At 42.2% G+C, this 21,988-nt stretch overlaps 1 protein-coding gene across 1 annotated transcript in view; it reads left to right on the top strand.

Moving 5' to 3' along the window:
- Window positions 1–21,546, top strand: part of trim37 (tripartite motif containing 37) — a 47,451-nt gene extending 25,905 nt beyond the window's left edge. The window contains exons 14-25 of the mRNA XM_049592003.1: window positions 55–234; window positions 374–488; window positions 602–793; window positions 3,080–3,213; window positions 3,460–3,542; window positions 10,285–10,512; window positions 10,949–11,257; window positions 13,278–13,433; window positions 13,854–14,052; window positions 14,169–14,260; window positions 15,039–15,149; window positions 16,024–21,546. Coding sequence (XP_049447960.1) covers window positions 55–234; window positions 374–488; window positions 602–793; window positions 3,080–3,213; window positions 3,460–3,542; window positions 10,285–10,512; window positions 10,949–11,257; window positions 13,278–13,433; window positions 13,854–14,052; window positions 14,169–14,260; window positions 15,039–15,149; window positions 16,024–16,070 — 1,846 coding nt within the window. The 3' untranslated portion in view covers window positions 16,071–21,546. The remainder of the gene's footprint in view (window positions 1–54; window positions 235–373; window positions 489–601; window positions 794–3,079; window positions 3,214–3,459; window positions 3,543–10,284; window positions 10,513–10,948; window positions 11,258–13,277; window positions 13,434–13,853; window positions 14,053–14,168; window positions 14,261–15,038; window positions 15,150–16,023) is intronic.
- The last annotated feature ends 442 nt before the right edge of the window (window positions 21,547–21,988 follow it).

The raw sequence follows: 21,988 nt of genomic DNA, 5'->3' as shown, positions 1-21,988 counted from the left end.
ATTTCTTGTCGTGTATTTCCTGTGTAGCAGTGTAATGTCTTGGTTTCGGTGTAGGTATGAGTACCGTGTTGAGATGGTCCATCAGGCCTCCAGTGACCCGACCAAGAACATCATCCGGGAGTTTGCCTCTGACTTTGAGGTTGGTGAGTGCTGGGGCTACAACCGCTTCTTCAGACTGGACCTTCTGGCCAGCGAGGGCTACCTGAACATGCAGACCGACACACTGGTCCTCCGGTGGGCGTGCGCGTGCACACACACACACACACACACACACACATTATCATCATTCTGTGAGCATGCTCACCTGCACCAGTCTGATATCATAGAAACGAACAGTGTAACAGAGAGTTTTTAATGTGTATGTGCTGCACAGCTACCAGGTCCGCTCACCCACCTTCTTCCAGAAGTGCAGAGATCAGTACTGGTACATCAGCCAACTGGAGTCGGCCCAGAGCGGCTACATCCAGCAGATCAACAACCTGAAGGAGGTACTTAACTACCTCCTTGATTACTCTTCCTCTCTGCCCTGAGTGAGAAACTGAGTGATCAAGCTGCGACCACTGTATCAGTCTCCTGGACTGATTGATATTTCTGATTTCAGAGGTTGGCCATCGAACTGTTTCGCCGTCAGACATCACGGAGCTCCTCGCCCCCCGACCTGAGGCTCGCTGCAGGCACCACAGCCTCTGAGAGAGACCCCCGCTCGGTGAAGAGCGACGACGACATCCAGACCACTCTGACCAACACTAAAAAGGGTGAAGAAGAAGAGAGGACACAGCACGATGACTCTAATGTAAGGGTGAAGTATACTGCACCAGATCTCTTACTGTTTACTTGTTTTACTGGGTTGCCTGGTTAATTGAAGTTGTATGTGCACATGGGGGAAAATAAATTATTGTGCTGCAGAGGCCATAAAGTGGTTTCACAGAGCATGTCATTTATTTATCCAATCTTTTAAACATAGGGACATCCTGGTCAAGTCCTTCTGGTTCCTCTTTTCCACCGAACTATCTCTGGTTCCTGAGCCAGTTATGTTCAGGATTCTTCAAGCGATCTAGCTAACCACTGTGCGTTTACATTAGTTTTGAGCAGAACTATTGTAATTAACGATGCGATTGCAGTGGAAGGCTTTGCAAAACGCACAATCGTAGCAAGGAGGCAGATGGCATTGATTACCTGCCAGATTTTGTTGTGGGGTTTCTCTTTTGTTTGTTTTTTTCTGTCCAAAACCAAATATCGAAAAAGGGAAAAACACCAGCACTCTCAAATGTCCTTTTGGTAAGTTTAATAAACCAGCTTGGATGACAGTACCAGTACACAGACGTTTCGACAGAAAGTCTTCCTCAGTGTGTAGCTATGGTTACTGAAGTAGTGTTTAAGTACGCTCGAAGCAATCAGAGCAGGTGTCTTATGCACATTGTTTACTGTTGTTCACAGTGCCTTTTTGTATGAACAGAGTATATTATCCATATGTTTATCTGTTTTCTGTGCATCTACTGCTGTTAGCCGTGACATACTTTCTTAAGATTGTTTTTTGTTTATTCTTTGCCTGTGAGTTGGTGCTATATTTTATGGCGGAAGTGTTAAGTGTTTTTCACACACCTGCTCTGATTGCTTCAAGCGTAACCATAGCTACACACTGAGGAAGACTTTCTGTCGAAACGTCTGTGTACTGGTACTGCTATCCAAGCTGGTTTATTAAACTTACCAAAAGGACATTTGAGAGTGCTGGTGTTTTTCCCTTTTTCACTGTGTTTGGCTGTGCACCTTACAAGTGTATTTATTTTGAGAGTGCTTGTTTTTTCCTACGTGATTTCAAAACCAAATATCGACCAACTCCTCATGATAAGACGTAGAAGACTGTTATGTGCAAGACTCCATCCTCTGTTTCCAACCTGTAGAATACAACCCGCCCACTGATTTTGTCACACACTTCAGGTCAAGGAAATCCTGCTTTTTTGTGTGTGTTTGTTTGTTTTTTGGTTCCAGCTGGGAAACCACTTTAACGGTTGAGATCCAATTTATTTTTGGTTGAATGCGGATCAAAATTTGTGCAGGAACCTGGCAGAAAAGTTGAACTCCTTTTACTGCTAATACAGTCTGATCCCATATTTAATGTATATCTTGGAGATTGTAACATACTGTACTCTCTATCAATGTATCCATCAAAGCTTTGCATTAATGGTCCTTTAAAGCAGTGTTTCCCAACTCGTCCAGCCACGGGGTCCTGAATTCTAGCTAGTTTGCGGCAGGAGACAGCACTTCAAAATAAAAGCTCTGTGCCAGAAATTCACTGTACCTAAAAAAACAAGTGTATTTTTTACAAACCTGACAGGTTTGCGAGTCACTTGCGGGCAATTTAAAATGGACCTGCGACCCACTTTTGGACCACGACCCACTTGTTGGTAACCACTGGTTGGTAACCAAGTGTAGAGTGGCTGTAGACAGAGGTTGGGGACATGATTTGTATGGTCTCCAAAAATAGAAATGGAGACATTTACTCATAGTTTTAAGAAAGTTTTCCTTTCTTCATCTCGTCATTAAAGGGTCCTGATCTCAGTTGCAAATCTGTGAGACAGAAGTAGCTCCAGTGTTTTAATTGAGCACAGTGACATGTTCTAATGAAAGGTTTAACCAAATTGCTCATCCTAATCAACAAACAATGGGATTGTTTTTGGCTGACATTGATTGATTGAAAAAACAGTCGTTTGCAGACCCTCATCCTATGAATTGGCTCCAAACATCCCCAGTGCTCAAGAAATTTAAACAGTCTTTAAAGAGTAAGTCCATATTAGATTTTGGAAAGAGGAAAATAGTAGCTGCACTGGCTAAAAGGCCAAAAGCTCTGTTGAACCTCTGACTGATGCAGGGTGTGGTCTGTTGTAATCGCGACCCCTCCCAACTGTGATGTAGCTTGGTACTATAGTGTCACAGTGCATCACTGCAGCATAGGTTGTGAACAAAGCATGTTACAACCACTGGTTGGCGTGCTTATTATTGGACTGGGAGAAGTCACTCTTAATGAAATCTGGCTTTGTCTACCACTACATCCCGAGCTTAGCTTCACTGTGTTGTTCAGGAGCTGTCGGACGGAGACTTAGAGGTGGACTGTCTGACGGAGGAGGAGGTGAACCCGCTGGACGGCAGCAGCACCTCGGGGAGCTCCACAGCCACCAGCAACACTGAGGAGAATGACATAGATGAGGAGACCATGTGAGTAGAGCTTCTCTCCATCTCTTAATGTAACATATCATTGAAGTTCAAGAAATCATACATGCATGACATAACTCTTTACAAAGAATAATGTATAACAGTGGTTAGAACGTGAAATCCTCAGTTTTCTTGCCAAGCTGTGGCAGAGGGGGAGGAAATAAAATGTTCTGAAATGTTAATTTAACATTTGCATACTTAGCCAATTATTGTGTTTGTTGTTATTGTTGTTGATGTATACATTTATAGGTCGGGAGAGAATGATGTAGACTTCATTGGGAACCTGGAGACAGAAGAAGGAGAGCTTCCTGATGACTTGGCTGGAGCCACAGGTATAATTCAGACACTTTATATATCTAATAGGCATGTAACGATATATGGAATTTGGGGTGTCACGATAAAATAAATTCTCGATACCGTCGTGGGAATGCCACGGTAGTTATATAGCTGCATTCTCCTACAGAGCCAGTAATATGACTGTGCGACTACAATCCCCATAATCCTTTGCATGCAACTGCACGCACAGGTGAGAGCAGACTCGTGCAGCTCAGCCTCTCAGCCTCCGACTCTGACCCGTGCGTGACCGGAAGAAACAGCATATAAAAGTAAGGAGATTGATTGTTCTTCTCTATTGATTTTCTCCGCGACCATTCATCATAGCGAGAAGCCACATGTATCACGTGAAACAGCGGAATCGTGGCTGTCCGACAAGACCAAGCACTTGTCGGTAGTCCAATGTTTTTACAGCGAAAAAAAAATGATAAAGTTACACTAAAATAATGTATAACAAAGCTTTCATACAGCTTTGCACACACATTACTCTTGGATGGATTACTCGCGAATACAGGGTCGCACAGAAATGCCACGCATATCACATGAAAACGCAGGACCAGAGCTTTCCTCTCCTCATCTCCTGTTCTGAGAAAGTGTTAGGGTCTCCTTGATGTCAAGATTGTCAACCTGGCGTGAACAAACCGAGTGAATGTGTGTTTTTGAGTTTTTCTATGACTTTCAGGGAAATCGCTGGGCTTTATCTATTTTGGTTTTCTTTTACACACATCTCTACCCACCTCTCTCTCTCTCTCTCTCTCTCTCTCTCTCTTTCTCTCAAGTTCAAGTTCAAGTTCAAGCTGCTTTATTGGCATGACTGCATTCAAAACAATGTTGCCAAAGCATATTAACACAAATATAACGAGCATAAACAATAACAATACATTTATAATAATTGCAATTAAAAAACAAACAAACAAACATGGAGAGCATGGGTGGCTATGGCAGGGTAAAAGTCATAAAGAAATGAATTTATACAACAGATTAATTATCAGTATATAAACAATTATCAATCATCATGTGTGATGTGAAGTTGATGGCAGGCTGTTACATATTTTGCCGCCAGTACACAACAGTCCTCCCTCTCTCCCAGTAGGACCGTAAGTTTCTCTAAGTTATTCAAGTGCAAGAACTCTGGGAATATCTTTATTATTTTTGCAAAATACTCTTCTCTAATGCATTGATATTTGTCACATTGAGTTAAGAAGTGCAGCTCAGTCTCTACTGTTCCCTGGTCACAGTGAGAACACAACCTCTCCTCTCTGGGCAGCCAGCTCTGTTTGCGGCCGACTTCTACTGCCAGGTTGTGCTCACTCAGTCTGTACTTAGTCATCGTTTTCCTCATATTCCTATCAGGCACTGTGCTCAGGTAGGTTGCCACAGAGTACTGTCTGTTGAGGGCTTTACGTTTCCATTTTGCTCTGGGATTTTATTAGTTCTGTCCAATATTCTCTGTATTTTTCTTTTCTTTTGTCATAATTTGGTTGGGTCTAATTTCGGGGACATGTGTCCTGATGCTGAGGTGGTTGTGATGTAGTGACCTGAGTGGTTGAAGGTTCGGTCAGACTCTGGACAAGCAGGTAGAGGGAACTCCCTTGTGGGTTCAGCTCCTGGTAGCATAAGGCTTTATAGGAAAGTGAGAGTGGGTCACTTGTTTTAATGTGGTTCCAGAAATTTAGGGCTCGTTTTTTAATATTTACCAGTAGAGGATATTGGCCTAGTTCAGCTCTGCATGCAGAGTTTGGAGTTCTTCTCTGCATCTGGAGGAGACTTCTGCAGAACTCTGCATGCAGGATTTCAATTGGATGTTTGTCCCATTTTGTCCAGTCTTGCTGTGTTTGTGCACCCCACACCTCGCTGCCATACAATGCAATGGGTTCGATGATTGATTTGAATATTTTGAGCCATGTTTTTATTGGTAGTTCAGTGTTTATTGATCTCTTGATGGCATAGTAAGCCCTTTTTGCTTTGTCTTTTAGATCATTCACAGCCATGTTAAAATTCCCTGTGTTTGAAATGTTTAGTCCTAAATATGTATAATGGTTTGTTTGTTCAATAAAGTTTTTCCCAATTTTGAAACAGTTATTGTTTCTCTGTAATCTGCATCTTTTTTGAAAAATAAGCACTTTGGTTTTGGGTTGGTTAACTGTCAGGGCCCAGGTTTGGCAGTATTTTTCCAGTTCTGATAAGTGTAGCTGTAGCCCTCTTTGTTGGAGACAACAGGACCAGGTCATCAGCATAGAGGAGACACTTTATTACAGTCTCTTGTAATTTCAGTCCAGGGTCCAGGAGACTTTTCTATTTGTTTTGCCAATTCATTGATATATATGTTAAATAGGGTGGGGCTGAGGTTACAGCCCTGCCTTTCTCCACGTCTCTGGAAGAAAGATTCTGTTTTCTTGGTTCCAATCTTAATTGAGCATTTTCCATTAGTATACATTGATTTTATCAGGTCATATACTTTTCCTCCAATACCACTTTCAATTAATTTAAAGAAAAGGCCTTTGTGCCAGATTGAGTCAAAGGCTTTTTGAAAATCCACAAAATAAGCATAAATTTTGTCATTATTTTTGTGCACATAACTATCAATTAAAGTGTGCAGTGTGAAAATATGGTCTGTGGTTCTGAATTTAGGGAGGAATCCAATTTGGCTTTTACTTAATGGCTGATGTTCTGTAATGAAGTCTATGATTCGTGAATTTAGTATACTACATAAAACCTTTCCCAGACATGAATTTATGCAGATCCCACGGTAATTCTGAAGGTCTGTCTTGTCTCCACTTTTAAATATGGGGGTTATCAGTCCTTCACTCCACGACTCAGGAAAATAGCCAACTCTGAGTACTAAATTGAAGAGTTTCAAAATGGCTGATCTGAATTTGGAGTCTGTGTGTTGAAGCATCTCATTTAGAATGCCATCAGGTCCACTGGCTTTTTTACACTTTAGGGTTTTCAGTTTCAGTTTCAGTTTCTTTTAGTTCTCAATGTTTGTTTATATTGTTTGAGCAGGTCACTATAGTGTATACGTAGCTCCTGATTTTCTGGAGCCCTGTGCTTTTGGTTAGATAGTTGTCTTAGTTTTTTCCTCATATTTTTGCATTCTGAGTCAAACCATTTTTCTTGTTGTCCCCTTTTTTGTTTTGGTTTTGGGAAGGGTAAGTTAGATTGTTGTGCCACATGATAAAATATATTGTTGATGTGAGTTGTTATATTGTATAATTTACTGGGATTTGGGCATGGTTGGTTAGAGTGTGTTCTTTTTAGATATAGTCTGATCTGGTTATGGTCTGAAAAGGGGGTTTGTTGCCTAACTGTGAATGCTCTAAAAGAGAAAGGGTCCAAATCTTTTAGTGCATAATCTCCTGTGCTACTGCCAAGAGAAGAACTGTAGGTGTAACGGCCAAAGGAGTCCCCTCTTACCCGACCATTGACTATGTACAGACTGAGGGCCCGGCAGAGCTGCAGTAGTTCTCTCTCTCTCTCTCTCTCTCTCTCTCTCTCTCTCTCTCTCTCTCTCTCTCTCTCTCTCTCTCTCTCTCTCTCTCTCTCTCTCTCTCTCTCTCTCTCTCTGGGTCTGGTTGTTCTAAGTTCTGTATATTTGATGAATATTAAGACTACTCTATCCTCATAATTTGATGTCATTCAGATGACTTTCTAGTAATAGTACTACACTACTTTTGTTCAGAGTAGGTTAAAAAATACTGAATGTTTCCATTTTCATATTCTGTCACTATAGTTTTAATTGACATGACTTTGTTATGGCACTTTAATGTCTGCCTGCCTAGCAGTAATAGCGGGGAAATGAAAGTACATGTTCAACTGTGTGTTGATTTGTTTATGATACGCTTCCAAGTTAAAAACAACATGCTGTACAGTGTACATGCACTATTTTTGAATATTTTTTATATAATATATATATATATTATATATATATATAATATATATAATATATATATAATATATATAATATATTTTTTCCCTCTCGTATAAATATCGTGATATATATCGTATTGTGGACTCTTTATCGTGATAATATTGTATCGTGAGTTTCTGGTATCATTACATCCCTAATATCATGTTCATTCATGTTGTATATTTTTTGGAGACATTGACAAAACTACAAACTTTGACTACGGTTTGAGCAGCACTGGTGCAAACATAGATTACATGACATTACTATAGATTATTTCTCAGTTAATCATTTGGTCTGTGAAATCAGAAATATGTTCTCTTGAAGATTTTGCAAAACCCAGAGATATCCAGACAGAGAAAAGCTACAAATCCTGACATTTGTGAAGCTGTAGCCATCAAATATTTAATGTCCTTCCTCAAATAAAGCCCTCACTCTCTCTTCAGTTGATGCAAATAAAAGCTTCAGCCACTACTTTACGGAGTCAAATCTATTTGTGTTGTTTGGCAGATGTACAAGCAGAACATAGTGATACGATAGTGGGCCTCAGAGCAGCTCCTTCGCTGTGTTTGACTGTGTTGGTGTTGAAAGGCATGGAGAGCATGAGTCATTGTTGGTGCACTGTAACACCTTGCAGCGTGCCGATATAGAAGCACTTGGTGTCTGTATGTGCACATGTGTGGGGGTTGTGTGTGTGTGTATGTCAGAGTCGAATTCAGCACAACGTTGCTGCACATTCTGTACGTCCCACAGTGTCGTGATTTTTGTTTATTATCAGTTTTGCTCTGATGCTATTTTAACAATAAAGTTTAGCCTCGTACAGCCAACCTACAGTTTTAAGTTTTGATACAGAAGTTTGTTTGTTTTTTTTCTGGAAAGACCTGCGCTGAAAAATAATAAGAATATAGGCTGACTATCCCAGCTGACATTGGGCGAGCGGTAAAATGATAATCAGGACTATTTTGATCAACATTGTGATCACAATTATTTATTGATTGTGGGGATAAAATTTATTTTATTGCACCGCCACATTTAAATAGAGATAAAGATCACTGCTTTCACGTCCATATTTTTCTACATTCCTTCTAACGTACAGATCTTTGCATCAAAGTAAGACTGGTCCTTGATCACAGTTTATCTCCTAGAGACATGATAATTTCCCCCAAAGTTTTATCAACAGATTACTGCTTTCAGTTTTACATTGTGCTGCATTCCTGCTACTTAAAAGTGAAGTGTGTAAGATTTCAGCAGGATTTAAGCCTAGTTCACATTACATGATTTTCACCCTGATTTTGCGTTGCAGAGACTATCGTAATCTTTTGAGTGTTCATACCTGGCGACGTGTGTTGCTGTCATCGGGAGTCTCACCAGCTGCGTTACAACCTGTGTGTGCACACCACAAGATTTCTCCACCGAGCCCTCGCTGACAGAGCCCCAGATAACACGGTGACGTCACCAAACTACGTTTGGAGACGACACATCGTAAAGGCATGGATATTCTTCCCAGTGTTGAATCAGATCTGCCTTCAGGGCCTGGGTCCAAACACAACGTGCTCCCCGTGATCCTGTGGACGCCGCCATTGTTGTTGTTGCTTGCCAGCTTGACTCAGCGTTGCCTGATCTTGGGAGAGAAACAAGTAACCAGGGCTATGGAAACAAGCCCAAAAGAAGAATATATAGAGGAAGGTGATGTATAGAGAGCAAGCCCAAATAAGCAACTCCACTTTAGAAATCAGCCCAAAAAAACGTAGCCCAGGACTGTAAGCAACCTTAAAAAAAAACAAGCCCAAAGTCACAGTTAATGTGCGGACCTGGCAACCCTGCAGCTTGTCCTCCTCACATTTCTTCCGTCCTCCTGCGTGCTGATGTGGGACGTATCCCACCTCTCATTGGCTGATGCTCTTTGTCAGTCGTGTCACAGTTTTCTAGCATGCCAGATATCCAGTCCCAGTCACTGGCGAGGGGGCGACTTGCTCGTAGGCTTGTTCACACATGAGGACTCGTTGTGGCAGACTATCTTCCAACTCACCTCCGACCCAAGGTGGCTCTCAAGATCCTCTGCGACGTCAAAATTGTGATGAAAATCATGTAATGTGAACTAGGCTTAAGTGGCACCTAGCAGTGAGGTTTGCAGATTGCAGCCAGCTAAAACTTCTCATGACTACAGTCCCTTCAGTATATTGTTCAGGAGTTTTTTATCGGGAGCAGAATCTCTCCTTCTCCGAAACAAATGGACCAGACGAGTAAAATTGCTAAAAACTGAATGAAGCAGTTTCATTTCAGTTTCACAAATCAGTGCATCTCTGACACTGTGCGGCATCCTTGAGATGGCCGGCTCAATCATAACACCCTATTGTGAGCCCATCCCTTTTCTCTCATAAGTTTATCTGTGCTTATGATTTTCTGATCCAAAACAAGAAGTCTGAAATACTTCAACTAATGATGATCCGTTTTGAGGGAGGTTTTTGCCTTCTGCTCCAGACATTTGATTTTTATTTTGCACGTCTGTTTCTGTTATATGTTACTCTTCTACAGCAGCCTCTACAGTTGCCATATCTGTAGGAAGCTCTTCATCTGATACACAGCAGAGTTTTCTTCGAGAGGAGCACACTTTTTAACCGCTAATATCGCTGTCAATCTGTCCATTTAATTGTGGGAGGCCAAAATCATGATCGGTTCAATATTCGATAAATTGTGCAGCCCTATCTCTCGTGCAACACCGTCTTCACCGCCACTGCCTTTTATATGAAAGACATTACTCCTTTTGCTTTAGATTATTACAAGCTATAAGCCTGAAGAAAATATCTGAACCATGTAAACTCTGTCTTCTGCAGGTGGATCCAGTTCCAGTGTGCGTTCCTTACACCGCAGTGCTGCTGCCAGTCGCAGTGCCAGTGGTAGCGGAGTTGGTGCTGCTGGTGCTGTTGGTCCAGGCAGCAGCAGCCTCCTGGAGATCGACCCCGTCATCCTGATCCAGCTGCTGGATCTGAAAGAGCGCAGCAGCGTGGAGTCTCTGTGGGGCCTCCAGCCTCGGCCTCCTGTGTCTCTGCTGCACAGCCAAGGTCTGTAAACACACTGTGCACTCTCACAAATCACAGCAAATCAATCCAGCTTAAATGAGAATCAATTCTGTGACCCACAGCAGAATCCCTCTGGATGATCACAGCTCTACAGCAGCCACAGCCGACAGAGGTTCATCTTTTGAAGGGACACTGTAACATTACATTTGATAAAAGATTAATACATTTCTCATTTCATTTTTTCTTCTGTGATTAAAACTATCTCTGATATTAGTGATGGCTACTTTCCAGTGTGGCGAGTGTTTTAAACCCGGTCTAGATGTGGCTAAGATGAAATGAAATCACCCTCTCTGAAACTGAAGCGGCCACAGAGACAGATTGTTTGAATATAAAGTGTCAGCATTTTTTTTTTTTTTTTTAAAGGATTTATTTTATTCACTTCTCAATTCCACTCCTCTGCTTCTTGCTCTTCTTCCAGCTCATCCTCACTCCAGGAAAGACCGAGAGCGGCGGCCTCAGGTGGTGCGTCGATCGGCTCCAGACTCGGGGGTCCTGATCCGCCTCAAGGCTCAGATGGCTGAGGTTCGCAGCAAGATGTCTGATGTCAAGAGTCAAGTGCTGGAGGCTCGGGGGACTGGAGAGCCCAGGCCTGGGCCCTCGGGGGGCTTCAGTGTGGAGGAGGTGCCCTCTCACCACGCTGACTCAGAGTTGACAGCTTGTCGTAAGCCCGGTGAGCTGGACCTGCTGGGGAGAGCAGCCGCAGCTCGGTCCAGGCCCTGCCGCCCTGGTGAGGAATGATACACTGCTGATTTGGAAATCAAAAATATGTATAAATAACTTTGTTTTTTGTCAGACTGTGTGAGTCACTGAAATCAAACTTAACACAAAAGCTCTGTGAAACCTGCCTTACTGTTGCAACTGAAATAAGGTAACTGGCCGATCTTCTCTTTCAAATAATGATGGTTTGTTTTCTGTCAAAGCGAAAATTGAAGGTCAGTATTTGCTGCTCCTGTCAATTTTGACACATTTTGCATATTACAGGAGTTTATAACAGAAGTCAGCTCTCAGTTCAGACTAATTTCTCACAGTGTAAAAATAAGTCCCAGGTGGCTTTGGAGGCTAGTTTAAAGCAGGTGTTCCCATCTGGTACAGCCACAGAGTAGAGTTGGGCGATCTTGTCCATATCCTATCGTCCTATCACCATCTAGTGAAATCGCCGATGAACGATGTCATCGCACGGGGGGTGGTGTGGGGGTGGGGGGGCGTCATTACGCGTCGCCACTGAAACGTTCACTTATAGCCTCTCTTTGGCGTTTGAGCAGCTTTATAAAACTCTTGAACATGTAATGGCTCCTTAATTAGCAAGTTGACTTTACATAGACGGCATATCTTTTCAATTTCTCCTGACATTGTGTTGTTTGGTTTGTTCACCGCTCGGCCCGAACATACTTGGGCGGAACATAGGCGGAACGGACTCCGCGGAGGTCCGTGCGGACTCAAAGCGGACGTCCGCAAGCCCTGTGCACGCAAAGCTCAGATTTTACGACCGTGCGCACCGGTGACTGCTCGGCATGTATTTTTCACATCGCGGGGATTTTCACAGACATTTTTACAGGAAACTACAGCCTCGTTCAGCCTCGATCTCGTCAGCATGCTCCACACACGCTCTGTCTCCCCACCCACACATCGCGATTGCATCGTCATTTGAAAAAGACATCGTGAAACAACCCTTCTATCGCCCATCAGCACAACCCTACCACAGAGTCCACATTTCTCCTAAGTCGTAGCTTAAAGGGATAGTGCACCCAAAAATGAAAATTCAGCCATTATCTACTCACCCATATGCCGAGGGAGGCTCAGGTGAAGTTTTAGAGTCCTCACATTACTTGAAGAGATCCCAGGGGAGAGGGGGTAGCAACACAACTCCACCTAATGGAGGTTTACAGCGCCCCAGATTCAAACATCCAAAAACACATAATGGAAACCACAAAATATCTCCATGCTGCTCGTCTGTAGTGATCCAAGTGTCCTGAAGCCCCGACATAAAAAGTTGTTTGGAAAAACGTCAACCAGCTGTGTCATCACAGTGTGAACAGATGAACGTTGTTTGACTTCCCCCGCAGATCCGCTTCCGTCTGGTGATGCCACATAACTGGTTCAGTATCAGCAAAGTTTTCCTTTATATTCATTGTGTTCTGTGGCGATCAGCAGTGATGTGGTGGTTCACTTTTACACTGTGATCTGTAGCCTATAGTTCGGCTTTAGCTTCTACCTGTCTTCGTCTTTTTAACCTGTTGTTGCTGCTGAGTCAGTTTGACATCCTGGATGTATCCTTAAAACACAGACTGTAGACCCCTCTGTCTGCTTCTCTCTGGAATCACTCTTTCATTTTTCCGAAAATATGATCATATTTCTTCAGGAAGTGCAGTTAGTTACAGTGTGGGCTCCATGCTTACTCTGACAGCTTGGTGCACCATCACAAAGAGGCGAGGCTTAGCGAAAGGTCAATTATATTTAATATATCATATCTCAGGAACAGAAGGGGAGACATTTGGTCAGATACTGAGTTGGTCACTCTAATCTTGAAAGTGTGCTGATTGTATAGATCTGCTGTGCTGTTGGGAGGAAGATGTGTGTGAAGCATCCATGTTTTCACATGGATGTAATGTAAGATAAACTTGACTGGTTCGTGGAGACATACAACCACAAAGCAGCAATTCTAGTTTTGTGATGATTGTGATGTGATTCTGCAGTTTCTAGGGTCTACAGATCTGAGATAATTTTATCTATGTTTGCTCTGTGTGCAGCCAGGAAATCTCTGTCTCCTGTCCTGGACAGCAGCAGCAGCAGCTCTCTGGTGGTGAAGAGGAGGAGTCCAGAGGAGATGGAGAAGGACTTAAGAGGAGCCGATGTGGCCACAGAGCTCAGCCTGCATCTTAAAGAGGTGCTGGGAGGTGCAGAAGGTCAGGAGTTAGTTAATCAAATTCTGCATATGTAGTGAGCTTGTTTGCAAACAGTTTACTTGTCCAGAAAGTCTGCAGCAGCGTTCATTGTAAGTCATGATGATGTTTCTGCTTCTAGTTTTCTAACTGTGTATGAGACAAATCAATTCAAAGTGCTCTTTGTAACTCTGAAGAAAGATGGTCGATTGTTGGGTCTTAGGTTGTCAAATACCAACGCTTTGGGTTTGTGGTTCAGACCAACACCCAAAGTGTCTGCATTTAAAGACCTGGGGATGAGACTCAACAATCAACTATCTTTCTCCAGAGTTAAATACAGCATCTTTAGGCTGGTAGGTCTCAACACCCGCTTGCACTGAAAAACAACACAAAACTACTCCATTGTTTCTCAGCCATGTAACTCTGCTCCTGTCTCTGCTCCAGGAGTACCGAAGGCTGACAGCACCCAGGGCCCTCTTGTGTCTCTCGGCAGCTCCTCGTCAGAGCAGCCCTCCACCTCCAAGCAGCAGTACTTGTCGGAGCAGCAGCTGTACGGGCCCTCGGGGTCCAGGGACGACATCTTCTCCTTGGGAGGACCAAGCTACATGACTGCCAGCAAAAACTGCGGCAGTAGGACCCTGGGGTGTGTTTCAAAGCCTCAGCACGCACAGTTTGTTACTCACGACAACAGAGAACTTCTCTTGTCTCTATTTGTCTTCTCTGTCTCTCATAAAGACTTCCATTTTGTTCTATCTACAGGGCGGCCATGTTGGAGTGTGAATCTGAAAACTCAGGAAACTCCCATCATTCCCTACTGGAGGGACCCTCTGCACAGCCACAGTCAAATGAGGGTATGTCTACCCGTGTTCATGTGTTTGTGTTTGTTTAGCATGTGCAGCAGGAATGATCAGTTAGCTCAGCACAAAGACTGGAAACAAGGGGAAACAGCTAGCCTGGCTCCGTCCAACAAAAATGAACTCAACCTACCAGTACCTCTGAAGCTCCCTAACTAACACGTTATATCTTGTTTGTTTAATATTTACAAACACTTAATTTGCTGTTTTATGATCCCAGTTATGTACTTGACTTTTTCTTGGCTGGGACCTGTTTTTTCCTGAAGTGTCCGTTCGTTGCCCAGAGCCAAGAAGTAGTCAAGCACAAGCTAAGCCAACTGGCTGCTGGCTAACACCTTATATCAAATGGACAGAGATTAGAGCTGTATTGATTTTCTCATCTAGCTCTGTGCATGAAAGCAAATAATTGTTTCTCCCAAAATGTCAAACTTTTGCTTTAAGTTGCTCATCTTGCGGCTTCTTGACCTCTACTGACACATTTCATATCTTATATTATCTGGATTTTATGCAGTCTTATGTGTGTTCAAATGAAATAATTAAATTTAAAGTACGCATTTGTTTTGGGGAAAAGAGAATCTGAGAGGAAGCTGTAAATCTGTGTTGTGTAGGACATGAGTCCACTGAGGATAGTTGAGTGCCAAACTATTGCCAAGGTTTTTTGGTTCTAAATCTGTTATTCTGTTTTGTGCTTAAACTTAAATTGCTAAAACACGTTTAAATAAAATGCACAGGTCTGATGGCCTCATCCCGTCTCGTCTTCTTGCCCCGTTCATAGATCAGTCGCCGTCTGTCCTGGTGGCAGCAACAAGCAGTGACAGTGATACTGAGGACGAGGCTCTGCAGAGCAACAACTCTCACTATGACAACCAGACTCCTCCCTGCACAGGTAACCAACACACACAGCGTCCATGACAATGCACACGCACACACAGCAGTGGCCAAAGCCCCTCTGATATTTTGGGCTGTCCCAGACAAAACATGACACATGTCAGACAAACATGGTGAAATCTTGGAGTGTTCTGTGACACTCATTTAAAACCAGGTCACATTTAACCACCTGGAAAATGTGAAGTCAAGTGATGGGTGCTACTCTTGTGATCAACTTGCATCTGGAGTTGCTGAGCAACCATAACCACCTCAGTGTCATGGCCTACTTATCAGACATCCTGAGTTAGGAGCTGATCTTCTTCCAGCTGTTGTCTAGTGTGTATTAACCCTTTAATATTGTCTGCAAATAAAGCTCTGGCTTATCATAGACTTATAGACTGACTTTGTTCCAAAAGTTGAACTTTGAACTTGTTTATTCACGGCGCAGCTGTTGAGCCCTGAGAAACAGGTGTGCTGTGACACCGTCGCTCGGGCTTTTGAGCGCACATTTCACATGTCTACATTGGAAACAATGAATTTGAGGGTGCAAAATAATGCTGCATGTGTACGGGCCCTTAGAGCTTCAGCGTCTTAAGGCCTTTGAACACTGAGTGCGTTTTTTTGTTTTTTTTGTTTGTTTTTTTTTTTTGGTCCAAAATTGTCACATGTCTAAAAATATATGTGACCTCACATTGTTGTCCGTCACATGATTGATTATAGTTTCTTTCACCAACACTACAGCATCAGCAATTTGTCTTGTGATAACAGAAACCTTACGTTTCACCCAAAGAGGTGAAATGATGTAATAGCAGGTGTTTTACATGTCTTGTATCAACCACCTTACAACATGTGGATTTTTGTCCATGAGTTCTTCCTCCTCTTCCTTCCTCCAGGAGAGCAGCTTCTGTCTGATGACATGAGTCTGCCTGCTGACAGGTGATTCCCTCTGAAACCCACTGCTTTATCCTGAAATGGCCACACGGCGATGCAATAATGTCCCGGAGACGACACACACATCGCTCGTTACACACATCTATAGAGTAGAAACTGCTCGTTATGCATGAAGCCGAAATGAAGACGATGCAAAGACTCGCCTGCTTGTCCAGAAACAGATTTCTCTTTGTGTCTTGAATATTTTCAGATTTGGAAACACTGGTAATGACGGCCAGTAATTGGGGTGGTTGTGGTGGTGGGTGACCACGTAACATGAGTGTCATTAATTTTATGTGAACACAGTGGAGCTGTAAGAACTAAAACTGGGCTTTCACCATATTTTTTGACCTCGTGTTTTAACCCTGATGCGTTTCTTGGTCGTCATTTTAAAGGGATAAATGTACTTTCAGTTCTTTCATGGTCAGTTTAGTAAACACTTGAGAGGAAAACACGACAGCCACAGCTGTTTGTGCACTGACTGAATCTCTAAAAATCTTTATGGCATAAAAACTGTTGATGTACTTTTATTTTGCAAACCTGAACCATCACATTTTACCTGAGCTACAGGGCATTTAGTCACTTTACTTCACTTTATTCAGCACAAGCCTGCACACCTTCTCCGTGTATAAATGCTTTTGTAAATCAAGTCTACAAGATATTTGCAGGAGCCTGAGGAGAAACTGTACATAATCTGCAGCCTGTCATAAGAGCTTAGTGTTTTATAACGGCTTGCTGTTGATGTTTAGTTCAGCCTGTCTGAGCTTTAGTCTCCACACCTACTCGACTTCCTTCACCCGTGTCCCTGCACCTCCGAGCGTCGGTGCCAAACAGACTTTATTCACTCCTCAAACACTGACTTCTAGTGACACCGCAGCTTTTTATTTTCCTGAGGTGAACCTCGTTTAGAGCTCGTTTCTGGTAATTTATGTAAATGTCTCTTAATAACAGCGGCAGCAGCAACCACCATGTCTGTCTTTTTGTGACATTTGCAAAGGTTGAATGATCACTGAATCACACGGCTTATGAAACTGCTGCCGCTGCTCTGATGATGTCTGTGGGCTGAAACTTTGAAACATGCTGCAGATCTGACTCCGTAACAACGACAGCAACGGCTGCTCGGACATCACTGACTAAAGTGGAGCATGCTCCATGGCTTCCACCCACAGAGAGCTGCCTCACTACAGTTTATACACAACTTACAATGCAGCCATTGTTTTCATTTAAAGGAGCAGTTTGACATTTTTGGGAAATATCTGCTTTCTGTTGGAGAGTTTGATGAGAATTCAGTTGCTTAGCTTAGCTTAGCATAAAGACTGCTATCAAAGAGTAGTACTCTCTTCAGTTGGAAACGTAGAGATAAGTTGCACCTCAGTCAGTGACGCCAAAACAGCCATCAAACAAAGTACCTGAAATTTAACAGCTGACATTTTGACTTGTCGTTGCAGGAAAATCACAGGCGTTACTAATAACATTAATGATGCCTCTGTTCTATTGAAGTGTCCACTATGGACGCTATGAGTCCCGTCTTCATCCCTCCTTCGCAGTTTTACACAGAACCAAATAATGGCGGCATTGTGTCGCTCCAGGGTGTGATTTTAAGAGAGCATGCCGGCATCATGGAATCTAAAGAGGTGTGACATGTAACAACAACGCTGGCCTCTAGTGTGACATATATTATAAATGTCAGCAGCGTTTTATACATGATAACAGTGACACAACATGGCAGTAACAATTATCTACCGTCTGTTATATGGCGGCTTATCTTGTCTTCTGCTCGGAGGGTAAGGAGCTCCTGGACCTCATTGTTGGAAATTTTTGGATGCTGCTAGTCTTATTTGAATTAGCTGCTAACTGCTACTGCCACTTTTTAAATCTCCCACAGTGGGTTGAACACGTCATCAAAATGTCACACCTCTGCTGCCCATGATCTTGCCCTGCTAGCTGACATCAGACATTGTTTCAGTGCTGTTAATACTTCCAATGCTGGCTTAAAGGCAACACAACTCTGCTACCGCTACTTTTTAAATCTCCCACAGTGGGTTGAACATGTCATCAAAACGTCACACCTCTGCTGCCCATGATCTTGCCCTGCTAGCTGACATCAGACATTGTTTCAGTGCTGTTAATACTTAACGATGCCAGCTTAAAGGCAACATAACTCTGACCCCCCCACACCCCTCCCCTCGCCGCATTCTGTGGTTGTACCTTTTATACAGAACGGCAAATCAGTATTACGGTGTGACATTCCCTCCTTGAAGAGGCAGTGTGAAAGGGGCTGGTGTGACACTGATGCAGCTAAATGGAACTCAGCCATCATTAATGTTATTACACACACCTGTGCTTTTCTTGCTGTGATAAGTCAACATGTCCAATATCTGGTTTGTATTTAGTGCTAAAAACAGAGCAAAGCCATCTTTTTAAAGGGATAGTTCACCCAAATGACTTCCCTGTGGTGGTATCTATCGATGCAGATAGTTTTTATTTGTCCAGGTTTGGAGATTTCTGCCTCCACACCAGTACAGCAGAGATGAATGTTGGATTTAAATGATTGGTTTCATTATTGATGATTAATATACTAATTATTTTGTCATTTAGTTGTAAGGAGTGATTTTTCTCATTAATATTCTCAAATATCGTCTTTTGTCTGATCAACTGTCCATAACACAGTTATTCAATTAACTGTAATAGAAAAGTTTGAATATATTCACATTTCAGAAACTGGATTTGGACATTTTTTGCCTTTAAAAAAAAGATTTTATTGTCAATATCCGTTTGGAGATACTTGGGACCCTCTTCAATATTTCCACTAGTAAAACTTGTTGACAGTGTGTCTGTGGATTGCCCAAAGTAGCAGTGTCATTGTGACATTGTGGGATGTTTTTTGTTGTGGGAGTACCACAAATTAAATTTAGTCTGGCTTTATTGTGTTGGTGAGGAGGCAGAAATTTCAAAGACAAATATCTCCAAACTTTCACAAATGAAAGTAAAAACATCTGCAGAGTTATAAACCACAAGACGTCCGATTGAAAATGTTTTGTGTTAATTGGGCGAACAGACTTCAGGTTGAAACTGTGGTGCACTGAAGGTCCTTTTTTGTAATTCTCAGAGAACTTGACAGCAAAGGTTTAAAAATCTGTGTAGTTATGTAATGTGTGCTTTGTGCTGCACTGATGGCTCACTGCTTCACTGGCTTTTCTTCATGGATATATTATTTTTCACCTCAGTACTCCCAGCAAACACAGCAAACACATGTTAGATGCTGCTGCAAAGCTGGGAGAAAACACAGTGTTTAAGTGGAACAGCGTCACACTGACTCGCTGTGTCACATTGTAGAACAGAAGTATGACATGTCAGCAGTTTATCAGACCTTTCTACACTTTGTGAGACTGTTGATTGACTAAGATCGACAGTGAACCCTCGATCCACATTTTATTTTCAAGGTCACTTAAAGGGTAAGTTAAGTGTTTTTCAACCTTGAACCTATTTCCCCATGTTTTTGTGTTTGAGTAACAAATGGGCACAACAATATTTGAAATAAATTCACTATGGAGCAAGGGAAACAGGCTGCAATTTAACATTAAGGGGCAATTGTGCACCGTCAGTTTATGTCCATGAAAACTCTTTGTTTTTGTCACTGACATGCTCAGATAGTAATTCTAAATCCCTGTTTCCACCAAAATACTTTTGGTCTAGTACCTTTGTAACTAACAGTAACGCTCAGATAGTCCTCTTAAATGTGGTGCTCCATCCAGCACTCGCTGTATTTCCTCATCAGTGGTGACACAGATGGAAGTCTGCACCTGGTTTATCGTCCACAGAACGAGGCTGCACGCCAACATTTTCAGAACAAAATAGAACAGGCTGCATTGAGAGTCTCTCCATGGGATATTTAAAAATAGCAGCTTTGTGCATTTAGTCCTTCTCAGGCAAGCTCAGGGGTTTAGTGTTGCTGGAGCCCACAGGAATGACGCTCTGTGATGCTTTCTTTTTTTCTCCGGTTAAGAATTAGAATATTACAAGCAAAGGGCTGGTGTGTTTCCCCTCATCACCTCTGTTTGCTGCATGTTACACACATTTCTCCCACTGCTGGGGAGACCGAAGCAAACACTGCCAACCAAGTCGCCTCGCAGCCCCCCTCCTCTCTATGTCTCGTTTTCCATCCCTCTCTCGGGCGCGTTCTGTCTTTCCCCTGGTTCCCCTGTTTGCTCCCTTGTTCCTGTTACATCACTTCTTTCTCTCTCAGTCGCAGTCCTCCCCTCTTTCACTCATTGTTCAGTCCATTAAAACTCCTGCCGTTTATGCACAAGAACTGCCAGTTTCATAAAAAAAAAAAAAACACATTAAATGGCGAGAATTTAACCCAATTCAGGTTTAGGGGAATTGTGAGAAATTACAACCCAGCCCTATTCAGAGATAGACCTTTTTGTTAAAGAGTAAGATCCCTGTTTTTAATTATTTAACCATAAACAGCCCCAAAATCACCACCACCAAACCCACCAGACTACATTTAAATAATAAGAATTTTATCATCATAAGACACAGTTGATTCACAGTCAACTAAAACAAAATAAAACTCAAAGAAACCATCTTGGTTCATCTTTCCACTGTTCCAACTATCTCCAACTCTGGTTTGGTTGAAATTAACCCTTAATTCACCCAGTTAGATGTGAAAACATGTTGCCTCTATACACACTAAAATTACTGTTTACTGAAATGGAGTCTGGTGGGTTTGGTGATGGTGATTTCTGGGATGTTTCTGGTGAACAAAAAGGATCTTAGCCTTAAACAAAAAGCTCTATCACTGTAGGGATCATTTCCATAATGTTGTCAGACACTTAGAATAACAATCTGAGCCTGTCAGTGACAAAAACACTTTAATTGGAGGAACATTGACGGCGCAAACATGCCCAGAGTAGTTACACTGCTGCTGGCTGCAGGGATCTCGCTCAATACTGGACAAGTGTTAAAAACTGTCATTTCCATTTGTCACTTAAACACAGAAACATAGGAAAATAGGATCCAGGTCAAAAAACAGTGAACGTACCCTTTAAAGTTTGCATCAAAGAAATTACATTGCACATTTCTGTAGTCATTAGTTTACGTTGTAAATATCTTAAAGTGTACTCAGTTGCGGAACTCGCTGTACGTGTGCCTGAAAGTGCATGACTTTACTGGCTGGACCGAAGGAGGAAAAACGTCTTGTTCGCATTCATGACAAGACAAACAGAAATTGTTCACTAGAATGAAGTCGATGTTAAGATGTGTTCACCTCTAAAACTCCAGTCCTGTTAATCATGTAATTTTTGTTCCTGTTGCGTTACACATTGTACATGATGGAGGCTCTCACCGTTTATTAACCTTCTCTCTTATTTGTGCTTGTTGTGTCAACAGCTGCTTTATTATTTTGAATGTTCCCAGAATGCACTGTGCATTATTTGATGTGTACATTTCCTTATTGTGTAATAAATAAAATGTTTTACGATCCTGGAAATGACCACATTGTTGTGTCTTCTGTCTCCCACTACTTTGAGTTTCTGAACTCAGATGATGCTTCATCATGGCGAATATAAAACATTTAAATGTACAATTAAGATTTTTACAAAACAGGGTTCCTTGACTCAGTTTGCCTCAAACTTCGTTTCAGATCTCAGCAATTAAAACTGTGAGTGAAGTGTTTTTCAGAAAGAAATGCCAGACAAAATACAATTTGAATGTTATTATACTTTTAAGTATCTTTTAACAGAATATAAGATTATACAGGTATTTAAAGGTGCTTTATACAATATCCAGACCGTTAATAAAGCAGCAAGCTTTTTGATATTTAACAATATAGTGGTATATTGGCATCCTGAGCAGAGAACATGTAACCCGCATTGTGTTATCCATCTGAGCGTTCATTTTCCCACCCTTTACTTTGGGGCCAGC

Source organism: Epinephelus fuscoguttatus, linkage group LG12 (assembly GCF_011397635.1).
Source record: "Epinephelus fuscoguttatus linkage group LG12, E.fuscoguttatus.final_Chr_v1".
In the NCBI taxonomy this organism is placed as follows: Eukaryota; Metazoa; Chordata; class Actinopteri; order Perciformes; family Serranidae; genus Epinephelus; species Epinephelus fuscoguttatus.
The sequence above is the reverse complement of the archived record's forward strand: the minus strand, read 5'-3'. Positions and strand labels throughout refer to the sequence as shown.